Raw genomic sequence first — 15,499 nt, forward strand, 5'->3', positions numbered from 1 at the left:
ACAAAAAAATGAGGATCACATTTTTTAGGTCCAGTACTGCTGCAGGAACTGACACCTTCTCACGTACCTGAATGCCTCCTCTTTTTTATCCCACCCATTTCTTTCTTTAATGTCCAACCTTTTTCTTTTCCATTTTTCCACCATTTCTTTTGTATGCATTCTGTACCAGTTCTCCCCTAGCCAAAAAGCCTAACAAAAATTTGATTTTCAAACCAGAAAGCAGCAATCTGCAATGAGAAGGAATTAAAAAAGAGATTGTGCTTTTTGCCGTGATGTGCAAAGCAGGCATGAAAGAATTCTGGTTTTCTTTTTGAAGTTTTTTTTCAGTATTACCTTCATTTTTGCAACATTTCACAATGAAAGCTCAGGTTTTATGTATGCTGCCAGTTGATATAGGTATTGGGTAGATCACTGGAAAGGTAACAGGACAAAAACATCGGAAACAGCAAGGAAATGGATTTGCTGACTTAGATGAGAGGTATGTTTTCTAATTCCAAATGGTCACATCTTTTTCAAAATATTGGGATAACTAAAAGATATTTTACTGTAAAACATATAATTGGCTAAAGCTTCCACTTTAAAGTGAAAGTCTCTCCTTTCATAGGAGAGAGAGCAGAACTTCAAAGATAGTTTGAGACTTCTAACAACAGATGTTATGAGAAGGATTGTACCTTTTTTTTCATCATTTTTAAGAAGAGACAAAGTAGATTTTTTTAGAAGTAGTGTTTAGAAAGCAAACCTCAAACCTGCCCTGCTTTTTGTAAATCTTAGAACTGCAATTCAACTTTTATGCAAATAAATCATGCATCACCCATACATGAACATAATATTTACTTAGTTACTCGTAACAGTTATTTTTCTTCTCTGCTTCCTAGATTTACTCTAATCATATGTGTCCTTATTTAGGGGTAAGTCTTACGAATAGTGAATATGTTCTTTTTATTTAAATGACAATACACAGAACACATCTTTGTTTTGCATAAATATTAAATATAATGCTTCCCAGAGATCAGTTTTTCCACTGATGTGTTGTGCAAAGTTGGGCAACTGGCTTCATCTCCCTATGCTTCTGCTTCCTCTTGCCCCTTTGCCTGACTTGCAAGTTCTTCAGGGCAAGGTGTGTTTCGTATTGTGTGGTTTTAACTGTGGATATGTCAGTGTATATATTGCCTGAGATAATGATGTCCTATTATAGATTCAATGTTCTTTGCATTAATGTAATGCCAATAATGATAATATGTTGTCAAAATCATAGCATGCTAGAAAGTCAGCTGCCATGCTTACCCGCAGACTTTTATAGCCACTACGTCTTTTGTAATACCAGCAGCCAAAGATCAGTAAAATTGCCAGCACCAAAATGAAGAGTCCAATACCCAGAGCTCTGTTGGGAAAACAAAAGAAAATAATTAACACCAGAACTAGATGCGTTCTTTTGGGAGCAAGAATGATTAGAGCAAAAGTTTGTGTCAGTACCCTTTTATCACAGGAAGGCATGGAGCAGAATTTACCTCAGGAAACAGACAAAGTTATCGATAACTTCAGCCAGTCTCTGTAGATTAAGCAGTTAGCTAAATTCTCTGACAAGTTCTTATGCCTTTTAAAAATGAGAAATATATTTTTTTGAAGTGAATAATCTACCAGTGACTACTGCTTCTAAAAAAATCCCTGCCTGTAAATCCAGCAAACAGCGGTGCAATATTGGAAGAGAATGTGAAATAAATTAAATGCCACACCTGCAGAGACACAGCTCATGCTTATTTGTTAAATTTCTCTAGGCAGCAAGTATTGAGAAATGTATCCTAATTGCATCATATTGCAACAACTGCTGGTGATAGAAGGATTTTTTTGGATACATAAAACACTACACAACCTCAAAACCCGAGTAAGAAACTTTGAGTTTATGAATAAGAGCTCTATAATTCTTTAGCTCTTGTTCCGTGACATACTAGGCACAGTATGGGTGTCACTGGGTCATTTTAGGGAACATAGGTTTTGCAAACTGTGCTGTAAGACATCCTTCCCACTGCTTACCGGGAACTTTGGAGAAGTAGCACAGTTCCACTATCTGTCAGAAAGCAAGCTGACAGAGCAATGGCAAGTTTCCTAGTCACAAAAACCCTTCCTCCTGTGCTAATACCCTCCCTGTTAAGACATACAGATTTCACTCTGAATTTTTTTGTTCTTTGCCTGTTCAAGAACAGAAGAGCCTGCAAAATGCTTAAAGGAAAAAGAGGACAGGAAAAAAAATGACCACAAGTCAGGATAAACCCTTTTTAACATACTTCTATATACCTTCTATCCCGTTGCCCTGCAGTAATTATCTCCATTGGGACTGAGGAGTGGGGTATGTGACTTACCAGAGACCTTTTATATCTATTTGCTATCATTTTCACTGCCTCAGAGTCTCGTGAAGGAGTGTTTCCTTCTGACCTAAGAAACCTGAAGGAAGATGCAAGCAGATTCATGTGGCAGATCAGGCTGTCTTTTTGTCTGAACTGCCAGGGTGCTGTTTGAAGCATGAAGCCCCTCAGAGCCAAAGGGATTTTCTTTTTCACAGGTACCTGAATCTTGCAAGTTGCTCCTGCCCCTTCGAGACTGTGTGTTGGCTGGAGTTCTGTTTATCCCAAGAATACAGCTCGCGGCATTCCCTTGCTTCATGGTGCAGCCATCTTCAAAGTTACGAGATGGCTCCACTGGTTTTGTTACTGTTCTCAGCATGGTTAAAACTTGGAGACGCTACTTCTCCAAGCAACTGCTGCCTTTTCTGCATTTTGAGATTGCGTTCTGCTGTTCATGTGCACTGTAGTTTTAGCTATCCATTAGCCTGTATCCCCCACAGAATGAATGTATGTCATTTCTGGAGTTGGTGATTTTAGCTGCCTATTTGCCATCTAACTCCTTCCCTACCTATTCAGAGGCGAGTATGAAAAGCGTGTATGCAATTTCTTGCAATTCCAGTTAAAGTTGAAGCTGTGATATTAGTAATCCGTGCTTATATCTTGAATGCTCCGTCTGGTACTGGAAGGAGAGAGTCACTGTTCCTCGTGTGTCTAGAAAAACTGCTTACAATTGCAGCCACTGGAATTCACGGCAGTTAGAGGTGAGCGTGCTTAGTGTCAAGTGCTGAGACATGTCTAGCCAGCTTTCTCTTTTGGAGAACTGAACTGCTGTGGAAGGACTATGAGAGTGCCTTCCCCTTTGTTTATTCTCTCTGCCCAGGGATGAACATGGAGAAACAAGTATCTTGCAGTACATGTGTGTGTGGGACAAGTCACCAAGTTTGGGGGCCAGTAAACCAGAACCAGAAGCATATTCCACATACAGATATCCCAAGTACATTGGAAATACTTGTCTAAAGTAATAACACATCACCAGTGGAATAGTGTCTCTAGTAATCCAAGAGCCAACATTTTATTGTAAGCCAAAACTAACAGAGTATTAGATTGGATTAGTTCTGCTTAAGTGGAGTCTCACCCAGAAACAATTTACTGAGAGTCACATTTGTACGGTATTGATGTCTCCATCTGCTTTTTGATGGTATTTTACCATTTCTCTGGGGTTTTCACTTATATTATTATTTAGGGTGAGGCAATGTCCCTTTGAGGTTCTGAAGAGAGGTATGTGGATCTGGAGATAAAACTTAGTGTAAAGATCACCTTGCAACAGCCTCAAAAGAAAATTCTAAATAAGCCTCAGTAAATTTTATTATAAAGGTTAATGAGTTGTGATCATATGATTAAACTCTAGATTCTTGAATTCTGCGGTTAACCGTTTAATACATATTCTTAACCGTTGAGGGCTCTTTATTATTCTGCAATGACAAACATTAGAGACAACTACAGGATAGCTAAAATGCCCTCCACCTATATACAATAGTGACTTTTTCTGATACTATTTTGTACATTTCTTGCAATGTAAATTTTTTTCATCAGCTTACATTCTAACATAGGTTTTGCTTTATGCTTACTCTTCTGCTGCAAGATAGCTGTGTCCTTTCCCTCTGAAAAAGTTGCCATCTGGATGGTGGTTTCTTCTGGGCATTTTGTGAGCTTGGTCCTGCCCAAACCTACAGGATAGAAACAGACTGCCTCAGTGCAATAAATAATTTGTTATCTCTAAAGCATAATATTATCAACTTTTTTGTTTTAACAGGAGCATTTTAGGGAGGCAGGACAATCTGATGTCTTCAGAATCAAGTAGATCCATATACATATGCAACTGTCCCAATTTAAGGCAAAATCCAAAACTGTAACTATAGTCTGCATTTGAATAGCTCCACTGACATCAAGGTATTTGCACCTGAGTGCAACGGAGAAGAATTTGACATGGTGTCTTTAGGTACTAAGTGATGGCAGACTTCTGAAGTAAAATCTCTCAGGAATATAGAAAGAAAGGCAATTTACCTGGACAAGAAAAACTATTCAGAAGAAGAAAAACTAATGTTGTCTTTACAAGTAGTTGTTTCTTCATTTCTGTTATTCCCTGTAAACACTTAAGGGCCAGGTTTTCAATCAGCATAAACTCTCAGAGACCTGTTGATTTTCAGATAGTTATACTAATTTATATCTGCTGACAAACTATACTTAGACGTGCAGGGAATTTATATTATAATCTTAATTTCCAGTCTTAAGGGAATAATCATCCAGCTAAAAGTAGTCTGAGCAGTTAAAAATCTAATTGGTCAAATATAGTGAAGAAGAAATCCACAAGTAATCAAGATTCTGCCATTTAAACAGCACAACAGCAGATCCTACTTGATAGTATCCAGCTAATCTACCTACCTTACACAGGTAAAGTATAAAACCCAATGACTTTACTGAAGAGAATTCTAGCCAAGAAAACAAAACATTTTCAGAGTTCACTTAGAGACAGTCAAGCCTCTTCTAAGGCATAATTTTGAGTAGAAATTTTGAGCAAAATTTTGGGTAGAATAAAAAAATACAAATCTTACCTCCTTCAGACCTGTATTCTGTCTGTTAACTGTAAAGCGTGTACAGCTTTCTTTTCCTTGACTTAGTCTGTTTTTTTTCTTCTTTGATCTGTCCTCTTATGACTATCACGAGTTTAAATTCCTTTCAGTACAGCTTCTGAATGCATTAATTAGCATGAAAGAGGCAAAGAGACAACTTTTCATTTTATTCTTACAGACTGCATCCTTCCCTCCTAATAAGCAGCTCAAAAATCTGTTATTTCTCCATCTAGTACATACCCTCTGAGAAAAGGCTCAACGCCATTTTACCTCCTAGAGTGGGCAGACTACTTCTAAATTCAAACATGTCTTGATTTACAGCTGATTATTTTGTGACAGAGGGCTGGCGTAAACACAGTTTGCACATTTGTTTAACTATAGCTTTGTTTATGCACACTTTTTGCACCACTGTAACACTGTGGAAACTAGTGTCGTTGGAGCAAAACTCATAGATGGATGCTGTTAGACCGTGACACAAGTGTCTTAGTACAAGTGTCATGTACAGTTTAATTCTGTACTGGTAAGTAAATGCTGCAACTGAAAGAGAGTCTGTCTCATGAGCTGCAGAACTAACGAAGACTGGTTTCCTATGGATTTGTGTGAATGGCCTGCGCTCACGCTGCAGTAATTCCATTTACAACACCAGGCAAGAAATGGCAGTCTGTGATTAATTCAGAGGTCTGGGTACTGTGATGGGCCAGCAGCGTTAGTTACTACCAAAAAAAAAAAAAAAGAAGATATAAGAACCACATTCTGCTTGTCATTTGTCCCAATGAATCATTAATTTGGGCCTCTCTATCCTGCCACAGATTTTTTTTTAAGTTTGAAGGACTCAAACTTAAAACTTTGACATTTTCACTTATCTTTGAAGCTGTGAACCTGGCCCTAAATGTGGTTGAAAATGGCTGACAGACTCAAAAGTGAATAGGAAAGAACAGTGTGAGAGATCAACATCCATTTCCTTAGGAAATCAGATGAAAAGTCTTAACAACAATATTCTTAGCTAGTGCAAGGCTGGGAAGAGCCAGACCATTTTTCTGCTTGTATGTTTTGCCTAATTATGGTAAAAATCTGATCTTTCTTTGGATATTTTTCCATGGTGGTGCACTGTGACAGGACCAGAGGCAATGGGCACAAACTGAAACACAGGAGGCTCCTCCTGAACATCAGGAAACACTTTTTTACTGTGATGGTGACTGAGTCCTGGCACAGGTTGTCCAGAGCAGTTGTGGAGTGTCCGTCCTTGGAGATATTCAAAAGCCGTCTAGATATGGTCCTGGGCAACCAGCTCTAGGTGGCCCTGCTGGAGCAGGGGATTAGACCAGATGACCTCCAGAGGTCCCTGCCAGCCTCAGCCAGTCTGTGATTAACACCAGAAGGATCTAATTGTTTTTGCTAGACCCATTAAAGTTTGACACAACACATTTTTTGCAGAGGGAAAAATAAAGGGAGAAAGAAGGATGAACATTAGTAAGGAGCATAAACTTGCTCATTTGGCCAAATGGTTCAGTGTTTCTCTTATATTATCCCAGATAAACTCAGTGGGGGTTTCAAAGATGAGAGAGATGTAGGAAAAATTTCTGTAGATACCCATATGTGTAAAACAGTAAGTGTACACTATCACAGTCTATCAAGTTCCCAAGCAACAAGCCAGCCCTTGTGCAGTACTCTGAAAATGTCCTAGAGCTCATTATCAAATCGTGTTTTCCTGAAGAAAAGCTTCACTTCTGGGAGAGGATGATAACTGAAGGTTACTGTTTGTTCTTGTCAGAATCAAAACTGAGACATACAGAAAATCCACGTGATACCAAAACCAGTCTCTGCCCCTTCCTTGCCTCAAGCAGTGTGGGGGGCAAAATGTCAACTGATTGTATATTTTGTGTTCTGAATGAATCTCTTGTTAATAGTATAACAAGGAAGGGAAAAAAAGAACAACTTTGTCATGGATCTGTGGTGCCATCTGGTATGTAAATGCACAATGCTGCTATTGAGGAATTGGATGGATGAGAAGGTGAAACACCATGTCCTGGTTCTCATCTCAGTTTTTTAACAAAATCTTATTTCACTGAGGTGGTGCTGCTAACTCTGTCAGTGTAAAGTCACTGGAATTGACGTATGGATTCCACATGCGTTACCTTTTTAAAGATAACATGTCAGGAGGAGAAGAGCATGGAAGAGGAGGAGTGCTTAGGAGAAACCCCAAAGCAACCCAGGCCTTTTGTGATATCTAGCAACCTGTGGCAAGCCTAGGACACTCTGACAAATCTTGATGATAGGTATGAAATGAATGCTTCTAGTTCTAGTGTAACTGAAAATAACATGCTTGACCTTTTAAAAAGAATAGCAGTTGCTGACAGTGTGATTCCATCTTTCTAGGACAAGATCCTGGGATTTTTATTCATTTGGTTATTTTCCTTAATTGATAATCTTTATTTTACTCTGGCATTTGAGGCTTCCTACAGCAGACAGAGCAAAGAAACTTAAGTACATTGACACCTGATTTAGTAAAGGCTTTAGTTTTGAGTTTGATGGGAATTTCAGTGGAAAGCCTCGAGTATTGCAGTGCTAAATCTACATTAACAGTAACACAGTACAGTAAGAGTGAATAAGGAGATTATACCTCTTTCAGTTGGTGCTGGGGATCCTCATCTCTCCATGGTTTGGGGATTTACTTTGAAATAGGTATTATCTGGCTTCCAGAGCTGAACAGTTCCACTATAGGCCTGATTTGGAGCTTTTTGAAAAGAAGCCATTCCTCAAATTGCTGCTACCTCAACTGCAGGCATCTCCAGGAAGCAACATGTTGTCCTGTAGACTGCCTTGCACAGACACCATTAATATGTTGTCATCATGAAAGCCTGGTTCATGAAAATAAGTTCCTCCTCAAGTAATTTCCAAGTGAAACTGTGGTCCTTAGTGTCATACCCATCTCCCTCTGCTCCATCTCTGAACAATGTACAGTACAGAAGGAGTGGTAGTCTTAATCCTGTAGTAGTTATACCAAGAGGATGCCACAAATGAAGTGGTGCCTGTGTTCCTGCACCTTGTTTTTCCAAAGAAAAAAGATTGGATAGCTTTCTGGCAGTGTTTTTCTTTGCTGCTACTTTGTCCATGGTTGACTGGAGGTTCTGAGCCCAGGGGATTGTTCAGATTTATGGGACTTTCTCCATGAGATGCAGGATGACCAACCAGGTGAAAACCTTTTGGATGCAGTCAGGCACCACCAAGGTGAGGCAGAGTTATGACTTTCCTTGTATGTAATTTCAGGAGGCCATACCTGGATTCAAGAGAATGGTGGTGCTTTCTAAAGCCTCATAGTCCTGTTTCCACCAGTGAGTGACCAGCTGATTTGGGGTAAGAAACTCCTTGCAGGTGAGCTGCTGGTTTAGGTCTCTGAGGCCATCTCAGAAACTCTTTGTTTGAAGAAAGTGAATATAGGCAACACTGACTACATCAGCAGCAGCTTGGAACAAAACAGCCCTCTGCAAGTAATCCCTGCAGTAATAGTCCAGTGAAACTTAACTTGGAATATTGCTGCTACAGCTGAAGTAAAAGCAGTCCCAGAATGAATACAAATACTCGATCCTTTTTCTGTGCTATTAAACAGATATGTAGTCATCAGCTGACGGTGTGTCTAGGTGACTAATGCTATTCAGTGCATTTAGCAAAAAAAATAAACGACTGTTCTTTTTACCCTTCACAGGGTCACAGGATCCCCTGTTCAGGCTGGTGGGGACCTGGGGAGGTCTCCAGCCCCAGCCCCTGCCCAGAGCAGAGCCAGTTCTGGGCTCAGACCGGGCTGCTCAGGGCTTCACCCCGACAGGGCTTGAAACTCCCAAGAATGGTGACGGCCCAACCTCCCTGGGCCCCAGCTCCACCGCTGGGCTGTCCTCGTGGCTCCAGCCTGAGCCTCTTGTGTTTCAGCTTGTGCCACTGCCTCTCTCCGTCCAGCCACGCGCCACTGTGAAGAGCCTGGCTGCGTCTCCTCCATCCCTCCTGTTGGTGCCGGGGATGCTCTTGGGTGCCCCCAAAGCCGCCCCTCCTCCTGGCTGAACCAGCCCTGGTCCCGCAGCCCCTCAGTGGCCCTCTGCTGCACTCAGTCATGTTTATCAGCATCTTTCCTGTACCATCCTGGTGCCCCAAAATGGATGCGCAACTGCAGCGCAGAGGGGAATAATCGCCTCCCTTGATCTACTGTCTGTGCCCCTGTTCATACAGCCCAGGATGCCACCAGCCTTCTTTACTGCCCATGTCAGATGTCAGGACATATCAAAATACAGAAATCGGTGACAGGGCTTGTAAATAAAATATAGAATTTTAACAGAAAGTCAGAGGGGGAAACTGCATCTATTAAAAACATCTCCATTCCTCCCTCCTCCAACAATTCGCCTTCCTTTCACTTTATAAAATGAAGAGTTATTTTAAATATTGGAACACAGCAGAAGACTGAAGAATAATACTTTCTAGAAAAATCTAAGTTTTTCAATTGACATGATTGAAAAATGTTTTGCCAGAAATTTCAGGGCCTTGCTACAATACCTTGCCCACCCAGTTGTGTCCCTTCCAACGTGTGTTCTGCAATCAAGCCCTCACAGACATTAGATTTATTAGTGGTTCAGCTAATTTCCTCTAAGTTAAATTAATTTTTTGAAATAATTGTTATTCTTATGAGACAAGAAATAATTATTTTAGATGAGTGATTTATGTTAAACTTGGCTTCACAGATAAAGTGATTCAATGTTAAAAATTTCTGAAGTTCATAACTAGGGCAGCTATGACATTTGTAAAAGTTTGAAAGCTTTTAAGTGCTAAGTTTTTTCCTTTTACTGTTTCTTTTTAAATGTGATCCAGCCCTTCCTCCCTTCTTTTACATTGTCTTTTCCCCCTGATAAAATAAAATGACCAAAAAAAAAGTGATTTGGATACAGACTCTTTTTATTCTCATAAATTGAGTATTTGTTCAAAGAGCCTCAGGATAGTTGAAATGTGGGACTAAAGAGGACCTCAGGAAGTCATCTACTACATCCCACTGTTCTGAAGCACAACTGAATATATTTAGATTCTCTCTCTTGTCTTAGCTATTCTCTGATATCTCTATGTTTTCATATTCTCCCTACAGTCTGTTTCTATGCTTAACAGGCTACAACAAAGTTTTTTCCCCATTACATATATCTGCCTTGCTGCACATTATATCGATTACTAATTGCCATAACAAGGAAAGGAATTAATTGTGTCTCCTTTATCTCAACCTGTTATGAAGGCTGTTCTCACGCTCTGTACAACCTTGTGTCTTCTAAACCAGACAAACTTTATTTCTTACACTTTTTCTTTAGGCTGTGTTTTCTTAACCTTTCTCATTCTTGTTCCACTTAATTCTTTGCAACTTATGTACCTCTTCCAGTTAAAGCGTTGCAAGCATCATTATCTCCTCTATCTTACCATAGCACAGAAAGACATTTACTATTTTTAATATAGGGCTGCATTTGGGATTCGTACTTGGTTTGAAGTCCACTGTAGCCTTAGGTCTTCCTCTGTTATTCATCAATCCTTCTCCATTTTATGTGTGTATTTTGCTTTTTACTTCCGGTATTTAGGACTGCATTTCTCTCTACTAATTCTATCATTTATGTAACTTTCCCCATTTTAGCAGGTTTATTTATTTATCAGATTCCAGCCCTGCTCTGTAGAGTACCTGCAAATAGTTTAGCTCAAAACTATATTCATGTACTCTTGCTTTCACATCAAACTTGTTTACTGAAAATACTGAACACTACTTCCCCAAGCTAAACCTCTGTGAGCTGATGCCTCTTCCTATTTGATAGTGATGGTTGCAGTCTGTATTTGGGAGGAGGGTTTCTATCTGCTGCACACACGCTTCATGGTAATTTCATTTAGGCCACAGTTTCCCTAGTTTGCTTATTGCGGCCCTGTGGGACTGTGTTGAAGACTTGTATAGTCAAAAAGCAACTTCAACATCAAAATAATATGATAATGGTTACTAGTGTGGTTTGCTTGTGAACTAATGACGTTTTTCCTCAGTTTAAAACATTCCTATCCAAAACTTCCATCATTTTATAAATCCTACTAATAGTGAGTTTGGAGAAAATAAAACACTTCCATATGTCCTGAAATGCTGTAAGACAGCCAATGTAGTCACACCACTACGTCATGTTCTCGATACCTTCTGTTTTGAAGTTTCAGGGGATGGAGGGAAGGGTAGGGTAATGTTGACTTTTCTGGCTTAGGATTAGTCTGGCTTCCTCTTTCTTTTCTCTGTTGCAGTTGATCTAAAGTAACTAAAAATCCAGCTGATAGGACAAGAGTGGCTCCTGCCATGTAAAAGCCTGCTCTGTAATCTCCAGCCATGTCCACGATCAGACCTGGAGAGAAACAAATAACAGCAATGTGATTGACAGAAAACAGGTTAATGTGAATTAGTTCAGCAGTGTGAACATATCCTCTCACAAAGGGAGTATGCTGGCTATGTACCAGTCTTGCAGCTGTCTACATCGTGAGTGCATGGAACAACACCCCATTATAGCATTTTAAAATTTGAAACACAATTCATGTCTCATTTACTTTGCATATGTGAATTGCTAGTAAAACAAGATACTATACTGTTTGAAGCACTTTCCAACGTAACACATGGCAGTCAATGAAGGTAATGGCAGAAAAAAACCCAAATCATGCAGCTTTGTATCTGAGTAGCCCCATGTTCTGTGGTGTAGCTGTCATCGGTTGCTGTAATTTGGACCGGAACTGTACAGCACGAGAGAGTTTACAGAAGGAAAGGAGAGGCCTCTGCTGGAGACACAGTTGGAGAGGTTGCCTGCAGTCTTATGGGCTTTCCTGTTCATCATTTAACAAAGAGTCACAGATGTTAACAAAAAGACCCTGGTTTTTAGGTAGCTTTAAGCCAACCAAAATACCTAATGCCATTGTGTACCATACTGAAAAAACAGTAGTAGTGTAGCAGTACTGCAGCAGTGTATGTGGTAGTATCGGCTTCTCTGTGGGTACAATGGCAGGTTCATTTAGGGGCTGATGAAGGCGCTTGCTTGGTCTCCCATTGGAAAGTTTGTCCACATTTAGTGTACTCCCTGGCCCTCATTCCAACCTAACATTAGTGCTGTTAGGCAAAGGAACTCTGAATCCAAATCTTTTAGATTTTACTCTTAAAGTAGGAGAGGAGAGCTCGAGAAGCACTTAGGGTTCCTTCCTCTTCTATACCTTCTTGTTAGCTTACTATATATACACAAAGGGGTCACACTGATCCCCAGGTAATTAGTACTAGTGACCAGACACTATATAAATGTCTTGTTATCTTTGTATTTTATTCAGATCTTCCCAACATATTTTTGATACTGTTCTGTCTCAAAGTCTCTATAAATCTTCCTGGTTCCTATATTTTCAAAAGTGAATTAAAATGTTCCAGTATTCAGTCTGACCCATTTGCAACCTATTACTGGTGTCATTACCACAAAAGTCACTGTAGTCTTTGGATGAGGATTCAGATCGGCATTTTACAAGTCACATATTGGTCATTTTTCTGCCGTATCACTTTGTAAAGTCCCTACAGCTTGCAGTTTGTTTGTCTTGCATTTTTCCAAGATTACTTTGTCTCGTTGCCAGCCCATAAATCCATGTGCTGTCTCATTGTCTGCTCTCTCCTCCTGCTGTTTTTATGTGCTGCCTCCCCCATTTATTACATTGGTTAGCTCAAATGCTGTCTGAAAACAGCAGGCATCTCTGTGAATATTTCCTTGAGGTTCACATAGCCTAATGTTTCAAGCTGTTCAATTTGACCTTCTGTAGAAACCCTCCCAACAATACCAGCATTTATGCAACATCCCTAGTCTCAAATTTCAGTTTCTTCTCTGAAAGTACGGATCTGCTGCTTGTCCCAAAGGTACACTTTCACAGCAAGACAGTGAGAGTCCATCAAGTGGGATTCTGCGGGATTCACGAAGCAGGAACACACCACGCGAACACTGCCATTCTTCCCTGCTTTCACGTTGAACAGGTATCTCTAAAACCACAGAGAAGAGAGGGAGCAAGATATTTTGGAGAGGAATTAAACTGACTCTTTGTTTTTATATACTTCTTGGTCCCGATACCCCTGAGCTAAAAAAGGGGGAAATTTGGGTCCAGATCCAGATTTTTTTCGGTTTGGGTTACCATTCCCCTTTCTTGTAAACTGTATTTGGCAGAGTATCATCTTAACTTACCAGCGAGAGGAGGCCCCACAAAACCTCCAGTGCTTCGAATGAGCATGAAAAGCCCTAGAGCACTGTCAAAATCTGGCATGCCTACAACATCTGCTAGCACTGTAATGTGAACGGCAACTGTTGTGCCAAAGAAGAATCCATAGAAGCCAGTGAATATTGCCAAGGACAGGTAATTGTTAGCCAGTGGCAACAGCATCAGGGAAGTACTGATCAGTGTAATTGTCATTGTCAGCAAATGAACAGTTTTGGTAACGTGGAGATTGGCATACCAGCCACATAGCAGTCTGCCTGCAAAGTCCACCATAGCCAAAATGGATAGGAGGGATGCAGTCCACGATTCATCTATTCCCAGGCTGTAGCTAAGTGGAACTAAAAATAACGGAGGAACAAAAAAACTCATAGCAGCTAATATGCCAAAAATGGCATAAAGTACAAACTCCGGTTGCCTCACAAGCATCCAGTTGAAGATTTTGTGTGTGATGGCAGACTTATCTTCTTTGTCTATCCTAGATGCACCATTGCCAGGTGGTGTCTCAGTTTCAGAATGGCTAGCCTCAAGGAGACAGGTGCTTGCCAGAGGTCGCATCAGTACTCCACAAACACAAATATTGAGTTGGATGCCACCTATGATCAAGAGGGCACCTCTCCATCCATATTGACTAATCAACCACTGGAAAAATGGCCCAAATGCGAATGCAAAGGCACATTCTCCGGCACTGGCAACAGCATTGGCCAAAGCTCTTTTCTTGGAGAAATAATGGCTAACAATGCTAATGGCTGGGGTCCATGAAAAGGACCTCCCAAGTCCTGAAAAACACCAATACAAATAGCACAAGTTAGACGCTATTGAGGTATTTTGTGAAGGTGGAAATTAAAGCAGTCAGTGCTCCTACATTTGCAAAGTTAAAAACTGGTAAAAGAAAAACACTTTTGTTCTTAGCAGAAGAATGAGCTCAGTTGTACTATGTGTAAGAGTGCATTTGTGGTGTATGTTCTGTAAGAATAAGTCGCATGTTCAAGCAAAAAAGCAGGAGTATGAAGTATACACTATTATATTCTCCCTGTGAAAAAAAAAAAAAACTTGGTTTGACAAGTTTGTCACTGGATGAGAAATGACATATCAGTGTCCATGCTATCCTAATTAAGGCTGGTACTAGATCAGATCGCCGGGTTAAGCTGAGCTGTGTTCAGGGTAGAAAGTGAGGGAGGAGGTGAAGGAAGCTGGTGTATTACCTCTATTTGTTCTTCATTTTCTTGCCCGGCTGCTTTGAGCAGGCTTCAAACCTGCTCTAACTTACAGTGATTTTAATGGCTCCCTAGAAACTATTTGGCAGCCCAGGACTGCCAAAGGGCTCAAATTCCAGACATTTTCTCAGGCATCCAGCATGGAACTGGGAATGGTTTATTTTATTCCCTGCCAGCTTCGCTTCCTGTTCCAGGAAAATCTGCTAGCTCTTGAAGACAACTTTCTGGCCTGTTTTCACCTGGAGTAAAGCAAAGGATTGGAATCAACTGAAAGCCTGGGCCTGTGTTCAAATCATAAGATTATTTGATAGAAAGTACAAAATTTGGGATCTCTATGTCCTTGTATTTCAGGACCCTTTAGGTTCTTTAAACGTTCACAGAGCTCTTGGCTCTGAGTAAAAAATAAAACACACTTCATTTTCTGGTTGCATATAATTTGCAGGTGAAAACTACTAGCATCTAATTATTCACCTTCTTTGTCATTGCAGGTTTCTAGCACAAATTCTTACTTCCAGAGTGGGACATGAGGGAAATTACCTTTAAAGAGGGTTGCTGTTTCTAGTTGCTCATAAAATCAAAATAGAAATCAGATTTTAAACCCCCTACCGTTGGCACCCTCAAATAAGGTGTCTGAGTTGCTGGTGAAGGAAATCCATAAAGCCATAAAGTCATACCCTGTAGGAAGCCAGTCGTTGCATACATCCAGACCATGTTGAGTCCAAGAAATCCCAGTGCCATTCCTGAAAAAGCCAAGAGTCCTCCAGTGATCACAACTGCCCGATGGGTGTACCGTACACATAGCGAGCTGGCAACAGGGGCTAGATCAGCAGCAGAATAGGAGAAAGATAAATACGTTAGGAACATTAAGCTGATGGACAGGACCAAACAATCAAATAAAGCATTTGGAGGGGAAATACCCTTACAATGTTTGTCTCAAACAGCCTGAATTCTGCTGGACAGCAGGGGGATCAATTGAGATTTTAAAATTGGATCCTTGCTGATAGGGAAATGACTGTCCCTGCAGCACAGATTTCAAAATATATTCAAAATATGTGAA

The 15,499-nt window shown here is 40.3% G+C and overlaps 2 protein-coding genes across 2 annotated transcripts in view; both read right to left on the reverse strand.

Moving 5' to 3' along the window:
- MLANA (melan-A) overlaps nucleotides 1-4,041 on the reverse strand; it is a 5,407-nt gene extending 1,366 nt beyond the window's left edge. Inside the window, exons 1-2 of the mRNA XM_009333546.1 lie at nucleotides 3,968-4,041; nucleotides 1,285-1,381 (exon numbers count right to left, since the gene is read on the reverse strand). Coding sequence (XP_009331821.1) covers nucleotides 1,285-1,381; nucleotides 3,968-4,041 — 171 coding nt within the window. The remainder of the gene's footprint in view (nucleotides 1-1,284; nucleotides 1,382-3,967) is intronic.
- Nucleotides 4,042-11,122: 7,081 nt separating this feature from the next.
- Nucleotides 11,123-15,499, reverse strand: part of SLC16A13 (solute carrier family 16, member 13) — an 8,200-nt gene continuing 3,823 nt past the window's right edge. The window contains exons 2-4 of the mRNA XM_009333547.1: nucleotides 15,117-15,260; nucleotides 13,198-14,004; nucleotides 11,123-11,349 (exon numbers count right to left, since the gene is read on the reverse strand). Coding sequence (XP_009331822.1) covers nucleotides 11,123-11,349; nucleotides 13,198-14,004; nucleotides 15,117-15,260 — 1,178 coding nt within the window. The remainder of the gene's footprint in view (nucleotides 11,350-13,197; nucleotides 14,005-15,116; nucleotides 15,261-15,499) is intronic.

The sequence above is a fragment of the Pygoscelis adeliae genome, unplaced genomic scaffold (assembly GCF_000699105.1).
Source record: "Pygoscelis adeliae isolate BGI_AS28 unplaced genomic scaffold, ASM69910v1 Scaffold501, whole genome shotgun sequence".
Taxonomy (NCBI): Eukaryota; Metazoa; Chordata; class Aves; order Sphenisciformes; family Spheniscidae; genus Pygoscelis; species Pygoscelis adeliae.